We start from the raw sequence: 22,573 nt of genomic DNA, 5'->3' as shown, positions 1-22,573 counted from the left end.
TGGCTCATAGCCTAACCCGTTCTTAACCAGTTCAACCTCGTTCTACCTCATTTTACCTCGTTCACAATACGTCCTAGCCAGTTCTAACTAATTCTTAACCCGACCAACTCGTTCGCACTACGTCCTCATCTCGTCCCTAGTGCGTGTGTACTCGCGTCCTGGCCTGTCCTGGCCCGACTGCTATGAATACCGAGCGCGTTGTAGCCAGTCCTCATTCAAGTTCAGGGCTCCGAGCTGTACACATCTACAATACAATCTCCGATCATCATGCCTCCAAAGAGAAGTCGATTCAGAAAGACAGGGCTAGCGAAATCAAGCACAAATAGCCCTGCTGAAGGCCATGCAGATCCCCCTGAAGTTGCTGTGACTATTGAGCCTGCCCATGAAGGTCCAATTCAAGAGAGGGAGACGGAGAGAGCTGTATCCCCTGGAGCCTCTGATGCCTCCAAGTCAGATGGGGATGTTGGAGAACAGGATGGACGGGATAAAATTTTGAGCAGGCTCAAAGTTCTAGAGCACCCTCCCCATCCGAGCCCGTCCATGAAGTTCGTAAAAAGACTGTAAATAGTTGCTACTACGTCCACTACGTTCATACACAGTTGGAGCCCGTTCGACAACATTTTCACGAACGTATTGAGAACTAGTTTGGTGTGATGGGGGTATTAACACAATAGTATTAATATATCAAAATATAAAGTTAAATCATGATTGTATTGAGATTTGATCAAATCAGCAAAGCGTTGTCATCTTGTTCACTTCCGCATCGGCAGCAGCTCCGTCACGATGGTATTTCAAAAATATAATTTTATTAAGGAATTTTGAAACCTCCTTCCTACCTTACGACACCTGCTGGGACGCCAAAACGTTGCACAGAAGGGCGGGCAGGGGCGCTTGGGGGGAGGTGCTTACTGAGAGAGTAGTTTTGAGACACTCGACAGACAGACAGACAGACAGACAGCAATCCTGTTGTATAATATTAATGTGTGTCATGGTGAGCGTTGTTGTGAAGAAAGACTGGAATGAAAGAGGGAAGTTTAAATTTAAGATTACAAATTTTATGAGCTGGACCTCCATATTCCCCAGTGAGATGGCAGTGATTTCTTACCTTTGGACCTTCAATAATTTCATCCCCACAAATGTGACAGATATTAAATTTATTTTTCTCACTGTTAATGGCATTGATAGAAATATTTTTTAACATTATGTTAGTTAATGAAATGCAATATTTTTCAAGGCATTTGACAAACTCTTGGGAAGCATGTTCTCCTCTATAGAATTCTAACCTATTATATCTGGAGATGGTGGCACTGACAGAGAAACAACAACAGAGGCTGCAGGTTTGGGAGAACAACTGGGTGAGGTGGATTGTGGGAGTGAAGAGGGCAGACAGAAGGAGAATGGATGACCTGAGAGAGGAGATTGGTGTGCAGATGAGCTTGACGCGAAGATTGGTGAAATGCCCCGAGTGAGATGGGCTGGACATTTGGTGTGGATGGGGGGAAGAAAGAATGGCAAAGAGGTTGAGATGTGGTAGGTTGAGATGGGATGATTGTTTTAAGAGGGATACAAGTAAAGTGGGGTGGTTGGAGGGTGGAGAGAGTTAACTGAGTGGTGTGGGAGGAGTATTGTGGTCAAGGAGCAATAAATAATAATAGGGAGGAATAGCAACAGCAACAACAACAAGAACAACACCAAGACAAGAGCAACAAACAACAAGAGCAACAAAGAGGGAGCAATAAATAATTAATAAAGCAGGAGCTTGGTACCATCGATCCTCACTCCTTAAAGGGAAGACGAGGAGAACAACAACAGCAATATATTCATCACCAACAGATGAATTGATATAATAACAGAAATCACAAGGAGTATGTTTTTGGTATTTATTTGTGTATGATTGATTTGGATTTGGAGAAACAGTATCTATCTTTTCAAGGATATTTTCAAAATCAGTGGATGTCACAAATGGATGCGTTATTGACTTATTTACATTTTTGAATGCAACGTTTGAACCTACTATTGGCATACTAATTACCGCTGATTTATGCTTCCTCCAGTATTTTGAATGTTGGTTTAATCTCTCTTTGGCATGTTTAAGAATGATTTCAAGAATTTCATGTTAAAGAAGTTGAGACCGCTTGCACGGATAGATTTTATTTTATTTTTCGATTTTATTCCCCAAACTGTAGCACAGAAGATCAATGTGTGTTTCATCATTTTTATAGTTATTTGAAATTTTCAATATCTCAACTTTCTTTCCATCCGTTATTCCATATACATTAACAGATAGATTATTCATTTTCTCAAATTTTGAAATATCTGTCAATGACATTGGGAACTTTAGACCTTTAACATTGAAAGTATTTTTATATTTTTTTACAATGCATTGAGATGTCTTGTTCTCCCTTTCTTTTTTTCAGAATCGAAACAATGGTGGGTGGAAATTTCCAAAAAAAATCCCTCAATCATAATGTACACGGAATGTAAGAGGAATTAATTGCTTTCTCATTGTCTATGACTCTATGCGGAGTTCAGCTGAGTGTGTGTTCTTCTGAGTTGGTAAAAGCATGCACACATAGGGTCTCTTGGAAACTGTAAACATGCCAGACCCAATGAGTATTGTGTGCCTACAGTCGAAGATAGTCCATGATTGGCACAAAACAGCCAGTTCCAAGTCAATGTGCCAGTTCCAGACAATGAAGAACATGTTTAACAGAAATGTTCTTCTCACCAGCTGCCTGCTATGCTTCCGTGTTTTTACCGAGCTATTCGCTTTTGATTTTTGAAAGTTCTATATATATATATATATATATATATATATATATATATATATATATATATATATATATATGTATATATAAAATATTATTGTTATTGTTATTGTATGCATAGTCGAGGCTCGTTGAAGAGTCAATACACTGAATGGATCAGGACATAACAGAGAAAAACAGCAGGCAAAACACACATGCACTGGGTGGATGAGATGGCTAAGGAAGGAAACACCAAGGAGGGAAAACTGGAAAATTGGAAGTAGGAGGTATTTGGGTGAAGTTAATGAGGGTAGAAAATATTCTGGTTTTTGATTTGTGACGATCTTTGATGATAATTATGAACACCTGTCCTGAAGAACCCCTCCCCACTCTGTAGGTAGTATGGTTATCTTTGTCAAGAACACCATTTTCACTGTCCTTTGCTCTTTGATATTCACCCAATAATCCTAAAAATAAGTCCTTCGTGTCTTTGTGTTTATAGTTCTCCCACCCCCCACACCCCTTCCCATGCCGCCTCCCCCCAAGCCCTCTCCCTCCCACACATTCCTGATGTCCCTCACAAATGTTGTGTTTATGTGCTTCCCCTTCTCTCCCCATCTTGTCTACCGCTCCCTTTTTTATATACTTTGGTTGTTTGTCTGTTTGATTTGTTTGTGTGATAAATGTTAGCTCTTTCACGAGCCTCGATTATGTATACAAAAAAGGAAAAACTTTTTAAAAAGAAAAATAATGGCATTTCATTGTATGCCTCATTTTCTCTCACCTACATGAATTTGTAACAATCCATCCCAAGTGTGCTCACAGTATTATAGCTGCATGAAATTTCAAAAACATGTTCAACAGCTCACAGATGAGCACATGTATGTATGTATGTATATATGTATTGTTGCGGTTTTGAGAAACCATTAAAAAGTAAACACGACAAAGGCCTTGAACTTGCTCGTTTTGCACGTGTTCATTGTTCTCCGCTGGCTGCCGGACTCTCTCTTGGTGCACGTGCGCACGACCTACCTTCCCAAGTCAGTGCTGATAATAATCGACTTCACTCTGCCGTGCTGAGAGACATCCCTAGCATCGTAGCCTTTGTGCTATCAGGTTTCCTACGTTCGTTGTTCATTCCCCTCCCCTCCCCGTGAAAGTGTGCTGGGCCCATGTGGTGTTTATCTGAAGTAATTTTAATAAGGCATAGAAGAAGCTGAGTTCCTGCTTCTCGTCCTTTTTTCTTTCTGATTGAATAATTACATTGTCAGTATTTGTAATAAATCAAATTGTTAAACGTTTTCCTTTCTCTCTGTCCGTGAAAGTCTTTTCCTTCATTGATCTGCCAATGCCAGCGCCAAGATTAACATCGGTTGTAACGACATTAGCATTACCTCAGCGGTTACCAACGGTTTTCGCTCAGCCCTCTAAATTGGTGTACCGCCAGAGAGTACTTTGGTGCATTTCCCGATTGGGACCGTCACGTGGCTATCGCGTGACGGAGCAATCGGTGTTCGTAGTTGCTGGTTCGCAACCTGCTAAGTACAAAGTTATTAATGCGCGGCAGCCGCAGGTCTGGTAAGGTCGGGAGGGAACGGAGGTTAACCCCCTCGTAGTAAACCCGAACCCCGGACCATAACATATTCGGTGTTCAGGAGTAGAATTCCTGTCCGAGCACCGTAACACATTTGGTGTCCAGGAGTGAGATTTCACCCGATGTCTGTGCGTGGTGAGCAGAGTGTAATGGCAGCTGGTGAGGCCAGGGGTAATATAGAGGGAAAAAGGGAACAGTGCCATTACGGGTGAAGGGATAGACAGAGCCACGGGAGATGGAGAATTGTAAAAAGCCGCATCGTGAGAATGATAGTTTATTTATAACAGAAGCGGGAAGGGAGGATATCGAAGAACGTGCGGTGTAAATTACGTGCAGGGAGTGCGGGGCCCCACAGGTGTGCACTTCCATGCTGATGGAGTCGGCAGAGGAGTCAGATCACGGGGCGGAGCTGGCGTTTTTCGCCAAGACCAGGTGCGCGAACACATTCACCAATGGTGTCAATGGGGAGTCCGGGAATTTTACAGGGACTCTCCATGGGGGTGTGTGCGTGCTTGAGTGTGAGAGTGCACGTATGTGGTGTGCAGGTCTGCGGGCGCGCCATCCGAGCTCATACCCGGGCCGGCAGCACGGGTCAGGTTAGTGGAAACGGCGCGCCCGACTTGCGAGCTGTGTGCTTTGGCAAGCGGTGAGCGGACGGCCCGCTTCGTCGAAGCTGCGCACTCTGTGCATGCCTGCATGAGTAAGCACACGTGCACCAGTGAGTGCGAAAGAGAGAGTGTGGCGCCAGTGCACGAGGGCGCGATCAGAGTGGATCTCGAGGAGATTGAAGGAACACGACTGGGGGAGCCGTTCGTGGAGACGGAAGACTTCGTTTTAAATTTAAAACGGCTTCCCCAGAGTGTTACCGATTTGAACCCGTACGGAGAAAGCCGACTGGAGGGGTGGTGCAGGGGGGCGCTGCATGGGGGAGCATACATGCAGGTCTCCTTTGCAAAGATAGAAAAGTCAAAGGGGTTTAGAAATGCTCCCCTCGGGTTTTATATCGAACCCGGCGGTTGAAACAGAAACCCTGCCAATTGGGCGCGTTTCATCGCTCCGGTAAACCTTACAGAGAAGGACGGGGCAGCAAGGCCAGATTTAGGCGAAGGGGTATCCCGAGAGAACCATGGAGAAAGGCTGCGGGAAGCTATGGAGATTCCCGCCATGTCCTCGTGCTAATTGGCGGGTTAGCGGGGACACCTGCAAGACTGTGGGTAGGGGTCACGTGGGGATCCGGGGTTGTGTGTACGCCAGACCTTCAGACATGTGGGATAGTCGTGCTTGGAAGCACGGTGCACGGAACGGGAACGTGCCATGGGGCCGGTGCTTTGTGCACGGCTAGAGCAGGCGTGACCACCGCGGCTGTGGGCGGGGCCCGCATGGTGCACTTTGCGGGAGGTTCACGGCACGAGTGGCGTGTCGGGCGTGCAGCACGCATCTGGAGGCACGGTGTCGGGGATTCCTTGGCACCATGTGCGGAACCAAAGGCGAGAGCCTGAGTCCGTGGGGGAACCACGTGACCCAGAGGGTATGTAAAAGAGTAGGGATGCTTCCTCTTGGTACCATTGTGTGTGTTTGAGGCCGCTGGATAACAGGGTTGATTAATTGGCCTTCGCGAGGACCCGTTGTGTCCCAAATTGTTTAGTAGGGGTAAGCACACCTCCCATCGGGCTGCCCCGCCGGTGAGGCTCGTGGTGCCACGCCACCTCATTAATTTGGCACCGTGTGTGTTTTGGTGTTCTCCCTGGAGATGGGTGAAGTTAGGAGGGATTAATGAACCCTGGAGGAATGGTTTTATTTCAGTGGTTTAAGGGCTCATATTGGGTAGGATTAGGTTAAAAAGACGAAAAAGGGGGTAGAGGTCGTTAGCGGCATTTAACGGGCATAGTTAGGATTAGGTTAGTGCCACAACCGGCCGCCTGATCTGCTGCCCCACGTTACTGCCCCCATAACAAGTATGAGGCCGGGCACCATCATCTGCCGGCCTAGTTTGCCAGTCTGCCATGCCATATTTTGGCCTTGCCTGTTTGCCTTGCCTTCTGCTGCCGCCTTGTCATGTCACACACGCATGTTTAACGGATTGCCCCATGCTGCGCCAGCGCATGGACCGACCAGGACCACAGTTTGTTTTTGTTTGTTTTTCTGCAGACCAACCACCATGCTTGCTGCAGCCTCGCTGCCATTTTTATCTGCTTACTTGTTTTCATTTGACTGGCCATTTTTATACATCTTTTTAAAATTCACTGTGTACGGCATATGGCCTGCCGTGTTAATGGTGAATGTTCAGAAGGTGCCCTCTTGCTGAATTTTCATTTAGAGGTCCTGGGTCGGTATTTGTAAATAAGTTGCTTTATTGTGTATGCCCACCGGGTATGTGTTGTAGTTTCAAAAATTCCGGCAATTTTAGTTGTATTTTTTTATAAGGTTGTCGTGTCTGTTAGTTAGTCCCCAATGCATTAGGTGGGACATATCTAGTTTAAATTGTCGCACACGCAAAGGGTAAGGTTTAGAGTCAAATGTAAGTAGTTAGGGGATAGACACCCACACCATGTTTTTTATTGTTTTGTCGTTGTTGTTGTCATTAAAGGTAATGGTAAATGACCGTCTCACCTTGCGTTTCACATGTGTGAACGACCCGGGACAAGTCTGGAGAGGAGAGTGGGTCGTGTTGCGGTTTTGGGAAAACATAAAAAAGTAATGGCAACCACCATACAGGTCACTTAGAAGAGTTATTTCATGGCAGACCATCACCTTAGTCCCTTTCCCTTATTTTGGGTTATTATGTCTTTTTGGGTTATTATTGAGCCTGGTGTTGGCTTAGCGGTTAGGGTGCCGGCTTGGGATCCTGGGTTCGCATCCCGGTCGATCGCTGAATTAACGCCAGGGGGGTTGACTCAGCCTGTCATCCTTCCGAGGTCGGCAAATTGAGTACCAGCTTGCTGGGATGAATGATCCCGGTGTGTACCCCGGTTTAGAATAGGTACACCGTATCCCTGCGCATCGAAAGAGCGTGACCAAGGGTTGGCGTCAGGAAGGGCATCCGGCCATAAAAAAAACATTGCCTCAAACAGGGAACCATGATTGTCATGGGGCCTGCAAGGCTACCCCCCGCTCTAGCGGGGGAAAATGGCCTTAAAACGATCATTCATTCATTCATATTTTATGGCTTTGTGCATTGGGGAAAGGAAATATAGATCCTCCACTTATAAGGGATAATGCACCAGGCTCCAATGCACACCATGGTGTCCAGGTTCAGAAACCTACCAATTAGGGTGAAAGTCACTGTGGGGTAGCTTGTGGGCGGAGTTACTGGCTCCACCAGTCTGGAGCCAGGAGACCTCCAATATTTCTTTGGAGGGTGAACAAAGGGATTTTAAAGAGATTAATTCTCTCTCTTGGTTCGTGGCTGGCATCGCAGGCGGTCACGTTTCATTTGGTCTCTTGGTCCGGGCTCTTGGTCACAGGCGGTCGCAGTTGTGATGGCTCTTGGTTCTTGAACATTGTGGACCTAACACGTACCTACATTGACTCTCTCTCTCTCTCTCAGCCGTCTCAGCACGTGGACACTTCTCTCTCTGCCCAGTCTCTCTCGCCTCACTGAGTACATGCACATTTTGTGCTCTTGGCTGGTCTCCCTCTCGCAGGCCACTACACCGGCAATGCTACGCTCTGGGCCTGTCTCTTTGTTGGCTCTGGGCCTGTCTGACTCTGCTGGATTCGCTGGGCACGCGTGCTCCACTCCTGGGCCTGGATTGTTGGCCTGGCACGTGTGCTCCCCTCTTGGCCTGGGTCACTCTGCCATGCTGGCGATCGACCTCACTCTGCCGGTCCGTGTTGGGATCGGCATTACCTGCTCGTGCTTCTCAGTGGCGACAAAAGGACGGTTGGCGCCACGAGGAGAGGAATTTGGGAGCATCGCAGCCTTTGTGCTGTTAGGTTTTCTTCGTTGTTCGTTACCCTCCCCTCCCTCGTGAGAGTGTGCTGGGTGCCCATGTGATGTATATCTATAGTAATCGCAATAAGGCATAGAATGTTTTTATCTTTTTTTGTATACAATATCGAGGCTCGTGTAAGAGCTAAGATCAATCACACACAAAAAAAAACGGACACAGAAAACACAAAAAAGAGAGCGTGAGACAAGATGGGGAGAGAGAGGGAAGCACACAAGTACAACAGCAGAGAACAGGGACAACGGAAGATCTGTGGAAGGGAGAGGGCTTGGGGGGAGGAGGCATGGGAAGGCAGGGGAGGGGGGGGGGGGGGTGGTCGGAAAGTATAAAACAGATGGACACTGCTGGAACTTCTAGGAAAGAAAAAAGTCGGTATTTCAAAAAAAAAGTGGATTTGGGGTGAATTAACGGGGGTAGAAGAGATCAAGGTTTTGGATGGGGGAAGATAAGAGATGGTGGTGAACAGCTGTTTTAAAAACCTGGAGAGAGGAGTGGGATTGAAGAGAGTGAGGGAGTTTGTTCCAGAGGCGGGAGTAAAGAGGAATGAAGGAGTGAAGGTGAGCAGAGAGTCTTGATTTTGGCAATTTCACCAGAAGAGGGTTACTGGCAGATCTTGTGTGGCCTGTAGGAATATTTGGGGGGCAGAGCACAGATAGAGCTGGGAATGGAGTTACCTGCCTGTGGTGAGTGAGTGAAAGGCCCTCGGAGTTCGCTTCATCGCAGGAGATTCCAATGATTCTGAAAGCTTGATTCTGAAGATTTCAACAACTATTTTCTTCCTATTTAAAAGGCTTTTTTCAATTTCCTCTCCAACTCATTCCACTTCAAAAAAAAAAAAAATTAAATCTCTTACACGTCTCCCTCACTACATGTTCTAAATTCACATTCATTCCATCCCTCCTCCATCGTTCTTAATCGGATTGCTAACTTGAAAATCACAATAAACCCAATTTGTTATCCATATTCATCTTTCATTAACCATCCACTTTCTAAACTCCCCTCTAACCCCTCCCCTCCAAATCCCCCCCTTCCCCCTACACTCCTAAACTCCCCCCTTGCCCTTCCCCTCCTAAACTCCCCCCTTGCCCCTCCCCTCCCAATCCCCCCCTTGCCCCTACACTCCTAAACTCCCCCCTTTCCCCTCCACTTTTAAACTCTCCCCTTGCCCCTCCCCTCCTAAACTCCACCATCACTCCTCCCCTTTAAAACTCCCCCCCAACCGCTCCCATTCAAATCTCCCCCCATACCATTCCTCTCCAATTCTCCCTCCTCCCCCCTCCTCCTCAAAGCTGCCTCCTCCCCACTTCGTCTCCCTTCTATCTCATACCTCCACCTCCCCCAACCTTCTACTTTCCTCTGCACCCCCCCCCCCCCCCCCCTTCAAACAACCCCTCACTGTGCCTCATCCCTTCACCGTCAAACCTTCGTTCTCCTCATCCTTCCCTTTCTTGTAACGCTTCTGTAATCTCTGACACACTATCAACTGCTCTCCCTACCTCCCCCTCTCATCCTTCATCTTACCCTACCCCTCCCCTCCCCTGTTCTGTACCTGATGCTCCCCCTCTCTCTTCATTAACGGAATGGACCTCAAACATCCGGGGCCTTCGCTCAAACCTGACTGATCTCTCCATACAGGTTGCTTCTGACAATCCAGACTTGATCTCCTCAACAGAACCTTTTCTCCTTCAAGATGTCTCTGATTCCTTAATATCTCTTCCTGGTTACTCCCTCCTCCGGTATGATAGACCTGAGCCTCGTCCTGGTGGTGGGGTGGCTATCTTTATCAAAAACTCTCTTCCTCACTCTCCTCAAACTGCCCTCTCTCCACCTCACCCCCAGGAGTACCTCTGGCTACGGCTTCCTCTCCGCTCATTAACCTTTTGTTCATATGTGTTCTGTACCGTCCTCCAAACAGTGATGACTCCATTTACATTTCACTGTCTGACAACATGGACCAACTTCTATCCACTCATCCCAACTCTCTCTTCCTCATATGTGGTGACTTCAACTGTCATCATGCCAGCTGGTTGGGTGTGGGTTCCTCTCTCACCAGTCATGGCACCTCAGCAAATGACTTCTGTGACTCACTAGGATTGACACAATCTGTCAATTTCCCGACCCGGATCTTTGCCAATGGTGTATCTTCACTTCCAAACTTGGTTATGACGAACTTCCCTGCTAATGTCTGCTGCTCTTCTCCTGCTCCAATCGGTTCTTCTGATCTTGTGCTTGTTAAAGTCGACATCTCTCTGGCCATTCTCAGAGAGCCTCCTCAGCATCAACGAGTCTGGCATTTCACTCAGGCCGACTGGCACAGTCTTCAAGCAGCCATCAATCATCTGGACTGGTCTCCCATCTCCACTGCCTCTGACATCAATTCTTCCTGGGAATTCTTCCAAAGCAAACTGCTCTCTCTCATGCACAGATTTATCCCATCTCGTCTTCCGTTGTCTTACCCTTCCTCCCGTCCATGGTACACTGAATGTTGTGGCAAGGCAGTTGCCCTGAAACAACTTGCCTTTGCCTCTTGGAAGGCAAATCCAACTGAAGGCAATCTCAGTTCCTTCCACCAAGCTCGGAACAAGTGTGTGTCTACCCTCAGGAGTGCCAGGAAGCACTATCTATCCACACTCAAGAATGAACTCTCAAACCTGTCTCCTTCCTCCAAATTCTGGGGGTGTCTGGTCAAATCCGTTTCTGGTGTTTGTTCCCCCTCCATCCCCTCCCTTACCTCAAATGGCTACACAGTTGACACCGCACGTGACAAAGCCGAATGCCTCAACTCTGTGTTTGCCTCATAATCTTGTGTCCCAAAGCCATCTCTCTCTGTTCCCACCTTACCCAGTCGAACCCAACTGCTCCTGGACTCTGTGTCCTTCTCTCCTGACAAGGTGGAGGAGTTTTTGTCAAACCTCGACTCTGATTCTGCAACTGGACCAGACGGCATCAGCCCACGGGTCCTAAAATCCTGCTCTGCGGCTCTATCTCACCCTCTCTCTGTTCTTTTCACCCTCTCTTTTGCTCAAGGTCATCTGCCAGCATCCTGGAAATCAGCAAACATTACCGCTTTACACAAAAAAGGTGCAGAAACAGGTCCTTGCAACTACAGACCAATCAGCCTGCTCCCAATTATCAGCAAAGTCATGGAATCCATCATTGCTTCGGATATCAAATCCTTCCTCTTCTCCAATGGCTTGATCTCCGATCATCAATTTGGATTCAGACCAGGTCATTCTACTCTGGACATGCTGCTTCTGCTGTCTCAACAATGGATGGAGGTCCTCAATGCCAAACAGGAAATCAGAGATGTCTACCTTGACATATCACGTGCCTTCGATACGGTCTGGCACCCAGCTCTGCTCATAGCCGGTGGAATGGCCTGGCACCCATGGAATTTGGAGTTCGGAGGTGGGTGCGAGTGATGACATGGCCGGTGAGGGGGATGGAATGGGTGCCACACAGAGTCTTGTGGGTGGCGTTTGTGTTAGTGTTCTGGTTATGTGTTTTTATGTGGTCGTGGAGAATGGAAAAACGGATGAGTGATTATAATTATTGAGAGTTTTGAAATGCGCTTGTGGAAATGTAATGATTTGAACTGTGAACTGGGGATTTCACAACAGGCCCTTAGTACAACATTAAATAATTCCCTTCCCTGACAAGGACTTCGGAAGAGAACAGGCAAGAGACCAGTTCGGGGCACCGCCGCATGGGCCGCAGCCAGCTACACCTCCGGCAGGCCTAGCCACATTGAGTGCCTTGAGCTATCACCACGCTACAGGCCTGTGATTGGTCGGCACGGTGGGCGCGAACCTCCAGCCAACGAGTGCGGGAGGCGCGAAGCTGGAAGGTTCGGTGGAGGGCGCTGGTTTGTGGTGCGCCAAGGCTGACGTCACAGCCCAGGTTATATGAGGGCGCGCCGAACGACATTTTCCCTCTTGCACATCAAGTTCTCTCTTGCGCAGCACGTCCCTCTGGCCCTCTTGCACATCGAGTTCTCCCTTGCGCAGCATGTCCCTCTGGCCCTCTTGCACATCCAGTTCTCTCTTGCGCAACACGTCCCTCTGGCCCTCTTGCATGTCCACCTCAAACTCTTGCACGTCCAGCTCTTGCTCGAGTTCTAGCTTTTGGGTTCGTCGCTGCCTCTTGCGCACGTCCCTCCCTGGCTATCTTGTGCTCTCTGTGCTTTTCTTCTTGGTATTGAGAGGTCCTGGTGGTCGTTGGCTCACCATCTGCGTGGTGCTTGGAGCGGTGCTTTTGGTGCCTCATGTGCGATCGGTGCTTCTGGAGCTTAGAGTGGTGCGCGGACCTCGTGGGCGGTCGACGAGGAGCCTAGAGTGGGCGTTGGCTCGGGCCTTTGCGGTGCTGTGGTGTTGGAGCGAGGGGACTCGTGCTGTGCAGCGGAGCTTGGAGACGCCAGACGACAGGAGAGATAAGGACGCACCACATTCACAATTGCATAATGAACGTTTTTCTTTTCGTAATTCATTCCGATGTCCTGTTGTGGAGTCTGGTGTGTGGGATCCCAATTTAGGCCCATTATTTGATTACCATCGCGTTCCTTGTTATCGGGTGCCGGGAATAAACGTGTTTATTTTTGTACATTAAATCTTGTTTGTCGAGTTGATTAATTTCCCTGCAGCTGCCGTTGGTTCGCTGAAGATAAGCGCTTTTGCCACAGCTTCCACTTCCCTTCTTCCTCCCGCATTTTATAGCTGAGTCCATGTTTGGCCGTCTCCTCAAGTAAATCCGTTCTGGTCCATCTGCGAGCCCTGGTATTAACCGAAGGGTCCGCGCGACAATATATATATATATATATATATATATATATATATATATATATATATATATATATATATATATATATATATATATATATATATATATATATATATCCAAATATATGTGCAGTTCTCCAGCTTTCAATGAGCGCAAGTAATGACGTCACTGCCATGTACATACGCTCTGCCTGTCAAGCTCTCAAGAGAACCCTCTGACAGAGCAGAATTTTGATCTTAGTTCAGATACTGTCATAAGTGTATGTAAAACTCACAGTTACCGACCTGGTTTCGCCCTTTTGGGGCTCATCAGGGCAACGCAGTGAGTACTGCATACACTTATGACTCTGAAAACCTTTCGGTTATATACCAGTCACTTTGCGATTTCATACCATCAGTGGTGAACCGCCATTAAGGTATCCCATCCAGCTATGCTGTACCTTAATGGGAGCGATAAGTGCCATCTGCCACATGGCACATTACCTCTGGTATCCACTCATTATATGGAATCCCCTGGATGCAGCCGGGAGCAAACCAATCCAAATATATGTGCAGTTCTCCAGCTTTCAATGAGCGCAAGTAATGACGTCACTGCCATGTGCATACGCTCTGCCTGTCAAGCTCTCAAGAGAACCCTCTGACAGAGCAGAATTTTGATCTTAGTTCAGATACTGTCATAAGTGTATGTAAAACTCACAGTTACCGACCTGGTTTCGCCCTTTTGGGGCTCATCAGGGCAACGCAGTGAGTACTGCATACACTTATGACTCTGAAAACCTTTCGGTTATATACCAGTCACTTTGCGATTTCATACCAATTGCGATTTCATACCAAATTGCGATTTCATACGATTTCATACCGATTTCATGCCTCGATTTCATACCAGATTTCATTTCATTTGCGATGACTGGTATGTCTTAGTTGCTCGCTCGCTGCGCTCGCCTCACTGCTCGCTCGCTCGCTCGCTCGCTGCGCTCGCCTCACCCGTCGTTACTGAGGAACGGGCTTATTTTAGCTTAGGCTAATGACTGTACCTGAGTTGCTGTGTTGTCATGATTTACACCAATCATAATACAAACAATTACTTTGCACAAATGTATTTGTTGTGTTTGTGATATTACATTTTTATAGGCAATTTAGGTTGAATGTTTTTTTTTTTCAAGAAAGAACTCCTCAGCACATACATAGGGGAGGGGTAGGTGCAGACTGGAAATTAGGGCTGATTATACACCACCACGTAATTCAAAACACCTCACCACCAAGTAATTCAAAACACCTCACCACCAAGTAATTCAAAACACCTCACCACCAAGTAATTCAAAACACCTCACCACCAAGTAATTCAAAACACCTCACCACCAAGTAATTCAAAACACCTCACCACCAAGTAATTCAAAACACCTCACCACCAAGTAATTCAAAACACCTCACCACCAAGTAATTCAAAACACCTCACCACCACATAATTCAAAACACCTCACCACCAAGTAATTCAAAACACCTCACAGCCATCAAACACGTAACAAAAACACCTCACAGCCATAAAACACGTAATAAAAACACCTCACAGCCATAAAACACGTAATAAAAACACCTCACCACCACAAAATCTAAACCACCTCACAGCCACGAAATTAAAAACACCTCACCACCACGTCATTTAAAAACACTTCACCACCACGTAATTATAAATACCTCACCACCACGTAAATCAAAACACCTCACCACCATGTGATTTAAAAACACCTCACCACCACGTCATTTAAAAACACCTCACCACCACATAATTCAAAATACCTCACCACCACGTGATTCAAAACCACCACAACGTTATTAAAAACACTTCACAACCACGGAAACAAAAGTTTGAGGGAGTCGTTAAGTGACAACACAGACACTGCCCAGATGTGTAGATATCTATCTATAATTCCAGTAATCTCTGTGTGTGTGTGTGTGTGTGTGTGTGTGTGTGTGTGTGTGTGTGTGTGTGTGTGTGTGTGTGTGTGTGTGTGTGTGTATGTGTGTGTGTCTGTGTGTCTGTGACCGCTGTTTCTCGACAACCACGGGTCCGATATACTTGAAACTTGCCAGGTATATTGCTGGGGACCTGAGGATGTGCCTTTTCAAGGTTTCATATTAATCGGACAAGTAGTTACCGAGCTATGGCGATTTAGCCGTTCGCCGTTGGCTTTGGCTTTGCGAATGGACCAAACCATTTCATGTAAATAGAGGGGGGGGATATAATTTTAGATATATATATAGTACGGGCATGCCCTAGTAGAGATAAATGACTGTACCCGAGTTGCCGTTTTGTCATGGTTGAAACCAATCATAATTCAAACAATTATTTTGCACAAATGTATTTGTAATATACGTGATATCACATTTTATAAACAATTGAAGTTGAAAAAAAAAAATTCCCCAAAAAATTCAAAAAAAACCAATTGAACATTTTTTTCAAAACAAATACCCGTAGGACATACCGACGGGAGAGATATGTGCATTCCAGAAGTTTGGTACGATTTCACAAAAGTTTGAGAAAGTAGTTCAGTGACAACACAGGACAACACAGGACAACACAACACAGGACAGACGCTGCACAGATATATATATATATACATACAGTATATGAACACCCTTCCTCTCCTGCACCCCCCCCCCTCCCCCAACCCCTCCCTTTCCTCCCCCTTCCCCCCCTCTCCCCCTTCACCCCCTCTGCCCCCTCCCCTCCGCTTCCTTCTCCCTCCCCCTTCCCCCTCTCCTCCCCTCCCCTCCTCCCCTCTTCCCCACCTCCCCTCTTCCCCATCTCCCCTCCTCCCCTCCCTTACCACCCCCTTCCCCAAGACTCAAGATTTTGAGGCAAACACAGAATTGAGGCATTCGGCTTTTTCACGTGCGGAGTAAGCTGTGTCGCCATTTGATGAAGAGAGGGAATGGAAGGGTAACAAACATGAGAAACAGATTTCACCAGACACCGCCACCAGGATTTGGAGGAGGGGGACGGGTTTGAGAGTTCATTCTTGAGAGTAGAAAGATATTGTTTCCTGGCTCTCCTGAGGGTAGACACTTGTCTGGTGGACGGTACAACACACAGCTTTGCAAAAGGACCTGAGATTGCCTTCAGTTGGATTACCCTTTCATGAGGCAAAGAGAGTTTTTGATAAAGATAGCCACCCCACCACCAGGACGAGGCTCAGGTCTATCATACCGGAGGAGGGAGTAACCAGGGAGAAATATTAAGGAATCAGAGACGTCTTGAAGGAGGAAAGTTTATGTTAAGCAGATCAAGTCTGGTTTGTGAAAAGCAACCTGTATGCAGAGATCAGGTTTGAGCCAAGACCATGGATGTTTGAGGTCCATATCGTTAAGGAAGAGGGAGGGGGTGCATCGGATACAGGAGAGGGGATGGGTAGGGTAAGAAGAGGGGGGGAGAGAGGGACGTAGGGAGAGCTGTGGACAGTGTGTTGGAGATTGCAGAAGATCTTGGAGAAGGGGAAGTATGAGCAGGACAAAAAGTTAGATGGTGATGGGATGAGGCACTGTGAGGAGTTGTTTGAGGGGGGGGCAGATCGAAGTAGAAAGTTGGAGGAGGTGGAGGAATGTGTTGGAGGAGAGAGGAGGCATGGGGGAGGCAGCTTTGTGGATGAGTTAAGAGGAAACTTTGAGGAGGAGGGGTGATAGGGGAGATTTTAAGAAGAATGGTGAGGAGGGAGATTTAAATGGGAGGGTTGATGGGGTGTTTAGAAGGAGTGAAGAGGTTTGAAGGAGAGGGGTAGGGGTGATGGGTGTCGGTTGGGAGTTTTGAAAGTTTTCAACGATTAAAGAAAATTGAACATTTATTACAAACTGGGTATCTTATAATTTTCAAGTCAGAGATATGTTTGAAAACATTAGAGGAGGGGTGGAATAAAGGTGAGTTTAGAGAATGGAGAAAGAAAGAGTTGTACGAGATTTAAAAAAAATTTAAACGGAATGATTTAATGAACAATTTGCAAACAGCCTTTTGAAAAGGAAGAAAAAGAGTGAGTTGTAATTAGCGAGTGTATACAGCACGGTAGAAGGAAGTTTAAACATTTTCAAACAAAATCGTGAACACTGTCTGGGTATTCATTGAAATGAGGGCAGGGAGGCATAACAAGGGGGATGATGAAGTGCATAACAGCTTCAGGAGGAGGAGCAGAAGAATAGGAGATTAACAAGGCAAGTGAAGCAGAGAACGAAGGAACAGGGAGGTGCATAAGGAATTTGGTAGTACCGGAGGAGGGGCCTCCTTTTTATTTTCTTCATTAATATATGTATATATATACTTTGAAGGTTAGGTGAAAGCGGATCCGAGGAAGAACGAGAAAGGTTAGAATCTGCCAGAGAGGAAGGAGATATGGAGGAAAGAGAAGGGGAGGGGTGAGACAACACGTGGTTGCGGTGGGGGGAGGTGAGGGGGGTGGGTGCCGTGAGATGAGAAGGAAATTATATATACTAGCAACGGTACCCGCCCTACGGGCTGGGCTTCCATTGGGAAGCCCAAATGAAAAGGCTAAATATCAGAAATTGAAGGCTTTTTTATTTTAAACGATTCATATAAACATCCGTTGAATCATATCACATGCAAATCATCAAAATCTAAACAGTACATGGCGCCCATTTTGAAAAAAGATTGAATTCTGCAAAACGGAAGCGGTCGCTACATGTCTTTCTCAGTCGCACGTTTATGTGTGAAGAGTGCGCGCCGAATCTGGAACACGGAGGCGGCCGATACACCTGTTTCTCAGTCGCTTTGCACATGCTGCTGTGTTACTTCGGAGCCGCACGTTTATATAGGAAGAGTTCATCGGGAGTCGATCTACTCTCTACTGGTACATAGAATTTCAACAAAAGCCACATCACTGTTCATATCAGTAAATATTAGTCCATCGTTTTTGGAAAAAACTGGAAAATTGGAAAAATTGGAAAAATAATATAGCCTATTTTACTCCAGGGGGTCCTAGGATTACCCACCCAAAATATCTTTGCAATCGGTTCAGCCGTTTTTGTGGTACCTTCAGACGAACAGACAGACAGCCGGACGGACATTTGGTGAATTATAGTAAGACTAGTGAGGTACCCATGCTACACAGTGGTGAGAGGCCAGAAGCAAACAGACAATGCAGAAACGGTGAATGCTAAAGCATGAAACCAATAAATTCCACATTACTGCAGCACCTTCAGTCGCACATCAGACATGGACAGCAAGTTCGTGAAGGACTTCCATGAAAAACGTACCCGTTCGCAAACAAACAGGTACGTGTGTTCCATTCCCAGACAATGGCGAATCTGCATATGGCGATCCGCGAATTCACGTTTAGAAAGTAGAAACCATCATGGCAATCCGTCATTCACTTGAACTCGATATCTCTTTTTTCATTCCAAACAGCATAACTCCAATCACAAATTAAATAACATTAATATAAAAAATAAACTTTTAACACCATTTGTGACATGAACAAATATTTAAATCCTGATGTGAAGTTCCGTACGGTTTGGTGAACACAATTACGAATTCAAAATTGTAATTGTATTCACTCAATTCCAATCATCAATTGATACTTTAACAAAACGATTAACGTGATTAACATTTAACAATTTAACATTAGATTGAATGACGGTTGTATTGGGATATTATCAAACCCGTGCATTGCCGTCATCTGTCCACTTCCGGATTCGCTGCAGGTTCGTAATTCTCATCAAAATCTAAACAATATTTGAAGAATTTCAACAAAAGCCACATCACTGTTCATATCGGTAAATATTATTCCATTGTGTTTGGAAAAACTGGAAAATTGGAAAACTTGGAAAAATTGTAAAAACAATATAGCCTATTTTAATCCAGGGGGTCCTAGGTTTACCCACCCAAAATATCGTTGCGATCGGTTCAGCCATTTTTGCGGTACCTTCGAAAGTACGGACAGACAGACGGACGGACATTTGGTGAATTATAGTAAGATATGTGACTGCTTCTGGCAAAAGCAGACACTTCGGGACATTTTCTTAGCGAGAAAAAGCCGAAGAGAGTCAAACTATTAGCACAAGGACCAAAACTGAGATTTTTATATGGATAGAAAGAGTAACTTCTCTAGATTATTATGCACCAAAACATTTTTCGAAGAAACAACAGAAAAGTTCGAAGGAGATCCCTGACATACAGTCACGTGAAAAAGTAAGTACACCCCATGTAAAGTTTTGACTTTTTCAACATATTTTAACATACAGCTATTTGATCTTCATTTCAACAATATTGATAGATAAAGGTGATATAATATAACAAATATCATGAAACATTTACATTTTGTAGTCCATTGTATAATTTAAATAAACATAAATAAAATTTCACATGTGGTAAAAGTAAGTACACCCTTGGCTCTAATAAGTGGTATTGCCCCCTTTGGCAGAAACAACCTCAAGTAGGTATTTCTTATAACTGTCTACCAGTCTCTGACATCGACTGAGAGAAATTTTTGCCCACTCCTCCATGCAGAATTCTTTCAGCTGTGCGATGTTTGAGGGGTTTCTTGCATGCACAGCTCGTTTCAAATCCCCACACAACATCTCGATGGGATTTAGATCCGGGCTTTGACTTGGCCATTCCACAACCCTCCATTTCTTTCTTTTCAGCCATTCCTTGGTGGATTTACTGGTATGGACAGTATTTACTGGTATTGATTTACTGGCCATGCTGTCCTGGTGATTATGCCAAAGTTGCTCAGGATTGGATGGTGAACAGGCACAGATAATGATAGCAAAGAGGCTCCTCATCTTGCTTGGAGAATGCGAGACTGCAGCCTCTTCCAAGGTACTGTTCCAGTGTGCATCATCTTCCAAGAGACCTCTTCTCAGGCAAGCTTCACGGTATGTTGCACAGACATATCCAGCAACTGTCTTGAGATCCTAGAATGAGGTTGGACCATGAATGTTGTGCAGGAGGAGTCTGAGATAAAAGCACTCAGAGTTGCTGGGATGAACAGTGTAGACACGACCTAACACTTGACTGGATCTGATGTGAGGGTGTCCAGGGATTGTTGCACCTTGCTTTCATGGATGAAATGCCTTTTTCCCTTCTTGCCAGGTGTAATATCTGGGCACTTCATAGTAGAGAAGACTTCTATCAAAGGAATCCTGTTTGCACAAATCAAAGAATGCAGTTAGTTTGGTCCTAGGTGGCTGCTGGGCTCGCTGCAGCGCGGTTTCTTCTGTGAAGTAAACTCTTTCCCCATTTGCCAAATGGATCTCAAGATGCATAACACTGGGCTGGCGTTCATGAATGGGAAAGTTGAGAATACGCCACACAACCTCATTACTGCTGATGTAACGACCCATCTGATATGCTGATACCTCATCATTTTTGGTTTCCTCTCTCTCTCTCTGCAGACCAAAGACTGCCTGATCAGTACCTTTGTTGACGTACTTCAAGACATACTTGATAGACTTGACTGAGTAGTATGCTTCAACATTGATGTGTGATTTGAAGATGCGTGAAAGGAGAGGGTTGAAGGGCACCACCCACTGGTTGTCAATGACAATTTCTTGTTGTTTCACTCTGAGAGTAGTGGTGAAGCCCCAATCACCTGGCTTTCTTCTTCTGTACAAAGGATATCCATCCTGATCTGTCTGAGTTTCTGTAAGAGGTCTGGGGTCTCATTTTGTGCATTTTCCCACTTTCATGCAAGGAGAATGAGTGTTGATGTGACCACAGGGACAATGGAGCATGTGCTTCACCACTACTTCGTGCAATACTTTGTCCTCGGTAGGATTTGGAATCTCTGCACTAATGATATCATCTACCTGAGCTGGATGAATCTTATCCTTAAGCCAGACAAAAATGTGAATGTGTGGCAATCCACGCTTTTGCCATTCAATGGAGTACATGCAACATCTGCAATCTCCAAAAACAGCACCTTTGTGATGAGATTCATAAGTGAAATAACCTTCTGGCGAAACACTCTGGAAAGAAGATCATGCCTGTCTTGGGCTGTCTGACCAAGCATAAGTTCTGCTGTGATCTCGGGCCATGTAGGATTGCAGGTAAAAGTGATAAACAGATCAGGTCTACCATAGTAGCAAACATAAGTCATAGCATCCTGTGTGTACTCATGCATGTAGTGAGGACCCCCTGCGAAGGAAGAGGGCAGTATAACCAACTGTCCAACATTGGCAGCATGACCATCATTTGCAACAGCATCTCTAAGGTGAACATAGCTTTCCACTCTTAATCTCTTGTGGGTGTGTCTGATGTAGCACAATCGCTCAGACTCAATCTTGTCATACATGTCAACAATGAATTGGCGGAAGAGCTGACCATATCGCAAAATATGACTGTCCATTTGTCTGACCATAATTCTGTAGGAATATAAGTCATTGGCAGACACTTTTTTCCATCACGTCTTTGGTGTTCAAAGTGGTATCCATCCTCACCTTTCCAGAATATGAGATGATACTGCAAGGCATCATAGGCCTTATTAATTTCAAAAATACGAATCAGTTTGTCAACTTGCTGCTGGAGAATGATGTCTCGCCGATTGAATTATTGTCCCGATATGAGGACAGCCACATCCGAAACAGTAGGAGCACTAAAGCGCCGTGGATGCTGTCCTGTTGGAGTTCTGTCAGCATGGATGATTACTTTCCAGTTTGGCTGTGTTAGGTTATGCAAAGTTGTGCGAAAACTCTTAACATACTTATTATGAGCATGGAGTATCTGCTGAAGGGCCAGCACAATTTCCTCTCTGACAGTTGTAATATTTCTGCAGCGCTGCTGTACCTGCTGCTGCTCATCACCCAGGAAATAAATTTGAAGAAACTTTGGGTCTTCATTAGGTTAGGGCAAAAGCGAACCAGCCAAATGGTAAACCTGTCCCTGAACCTTAAAAGTTGGCATCCATCCTTGTTGCTGCACAATGCTTGCAGTACCAAATGAGGTCATTTGAAAGCAGGAGTTGTACTTTCGTATGTTTGCCAAGAAATGGTGGGAGTCTCTGTTGCTGCCAGCTAAAAGTGACTTTAGTGGTTCAGGTGGTTCTGTGAGGGGTGGGGGAAGCACTTTGCCTCCAGCACAACACATTCCAGGTGATTCAGCCTTCCACTTCTTTGCTCTACAGTGTTTACAGATGACATACATTCCACCTATGTGAACAATAGAATCACCTTCATAGTTGATGGAGGAGTCATATTGAAAGGCAGCAAGCCTCTTGTTCTGCCACTTGCTTGCTCTCGCTGCTGTCTGCCTGGTGCAGTGTGCATCAAGTCGTGCTCTTGTCTGGACCAGAGTTTCTGCTGCCCTGGCTGCTGAATGTCTAGCTAAATCAGCTGCTTTTCGAGAAATTGTCTGGGCCGGAGTTTCTGCAGCCCTGAGTGCTGTCTGCCTGGTCTGCTGTGCAGCAATTCGCGCTTGTGCTTGAGCAGGAGTTTGAGCTGATCTGAGTTGTGACTGTCTGGTCTGCTGTGCAGCAATTCGCGCTTGTGTTTGAGCAGGAGTTT

General features: G+C 45.8%; 1 protein-coding gene across 1 annotated transcript in view; it reads left to right on the top strand.

The window, feature by feature from the left end:
* Positions 1-2,421: 2,421 nt before the first annotated feature.
* The window catches only part of LOC137423091 (carbohydrate sulfotransferase 1-like), a 73,145-nt gene continuing 52,993 nt past the window's right edge, over positions 2,422-22,573 (top strand). The window contains exon 1 of the mRNA XM_078770505.1: positions 2,422-2,430. Within this exon, the coding sequence (XP_078626631.1) occupies positions 2,428-2,430 (3 nt within the window). The 5' untranslated portion in view covers positions 2,422-2,427. The remainder of the gene's footprint in view (positions 2,431-22,573) is intronic.

This window comes from Myxine glutinosa, chromosome 1, assembly GCF_964187855.1.
Source record: "Myxine glutinosa chromosome 1, kmMyxGlut1.1, whole genome shotgun sequence".
Lineage (NCBI taxonomy): Eukaryota > Metazoa > Chordata > Myxini > Myxiniformes > Myxinidae > Myxine > Myxine glutinosa.
This window is presented reverse-complemented; position numbering and strand designations above follow the sequence as displayed.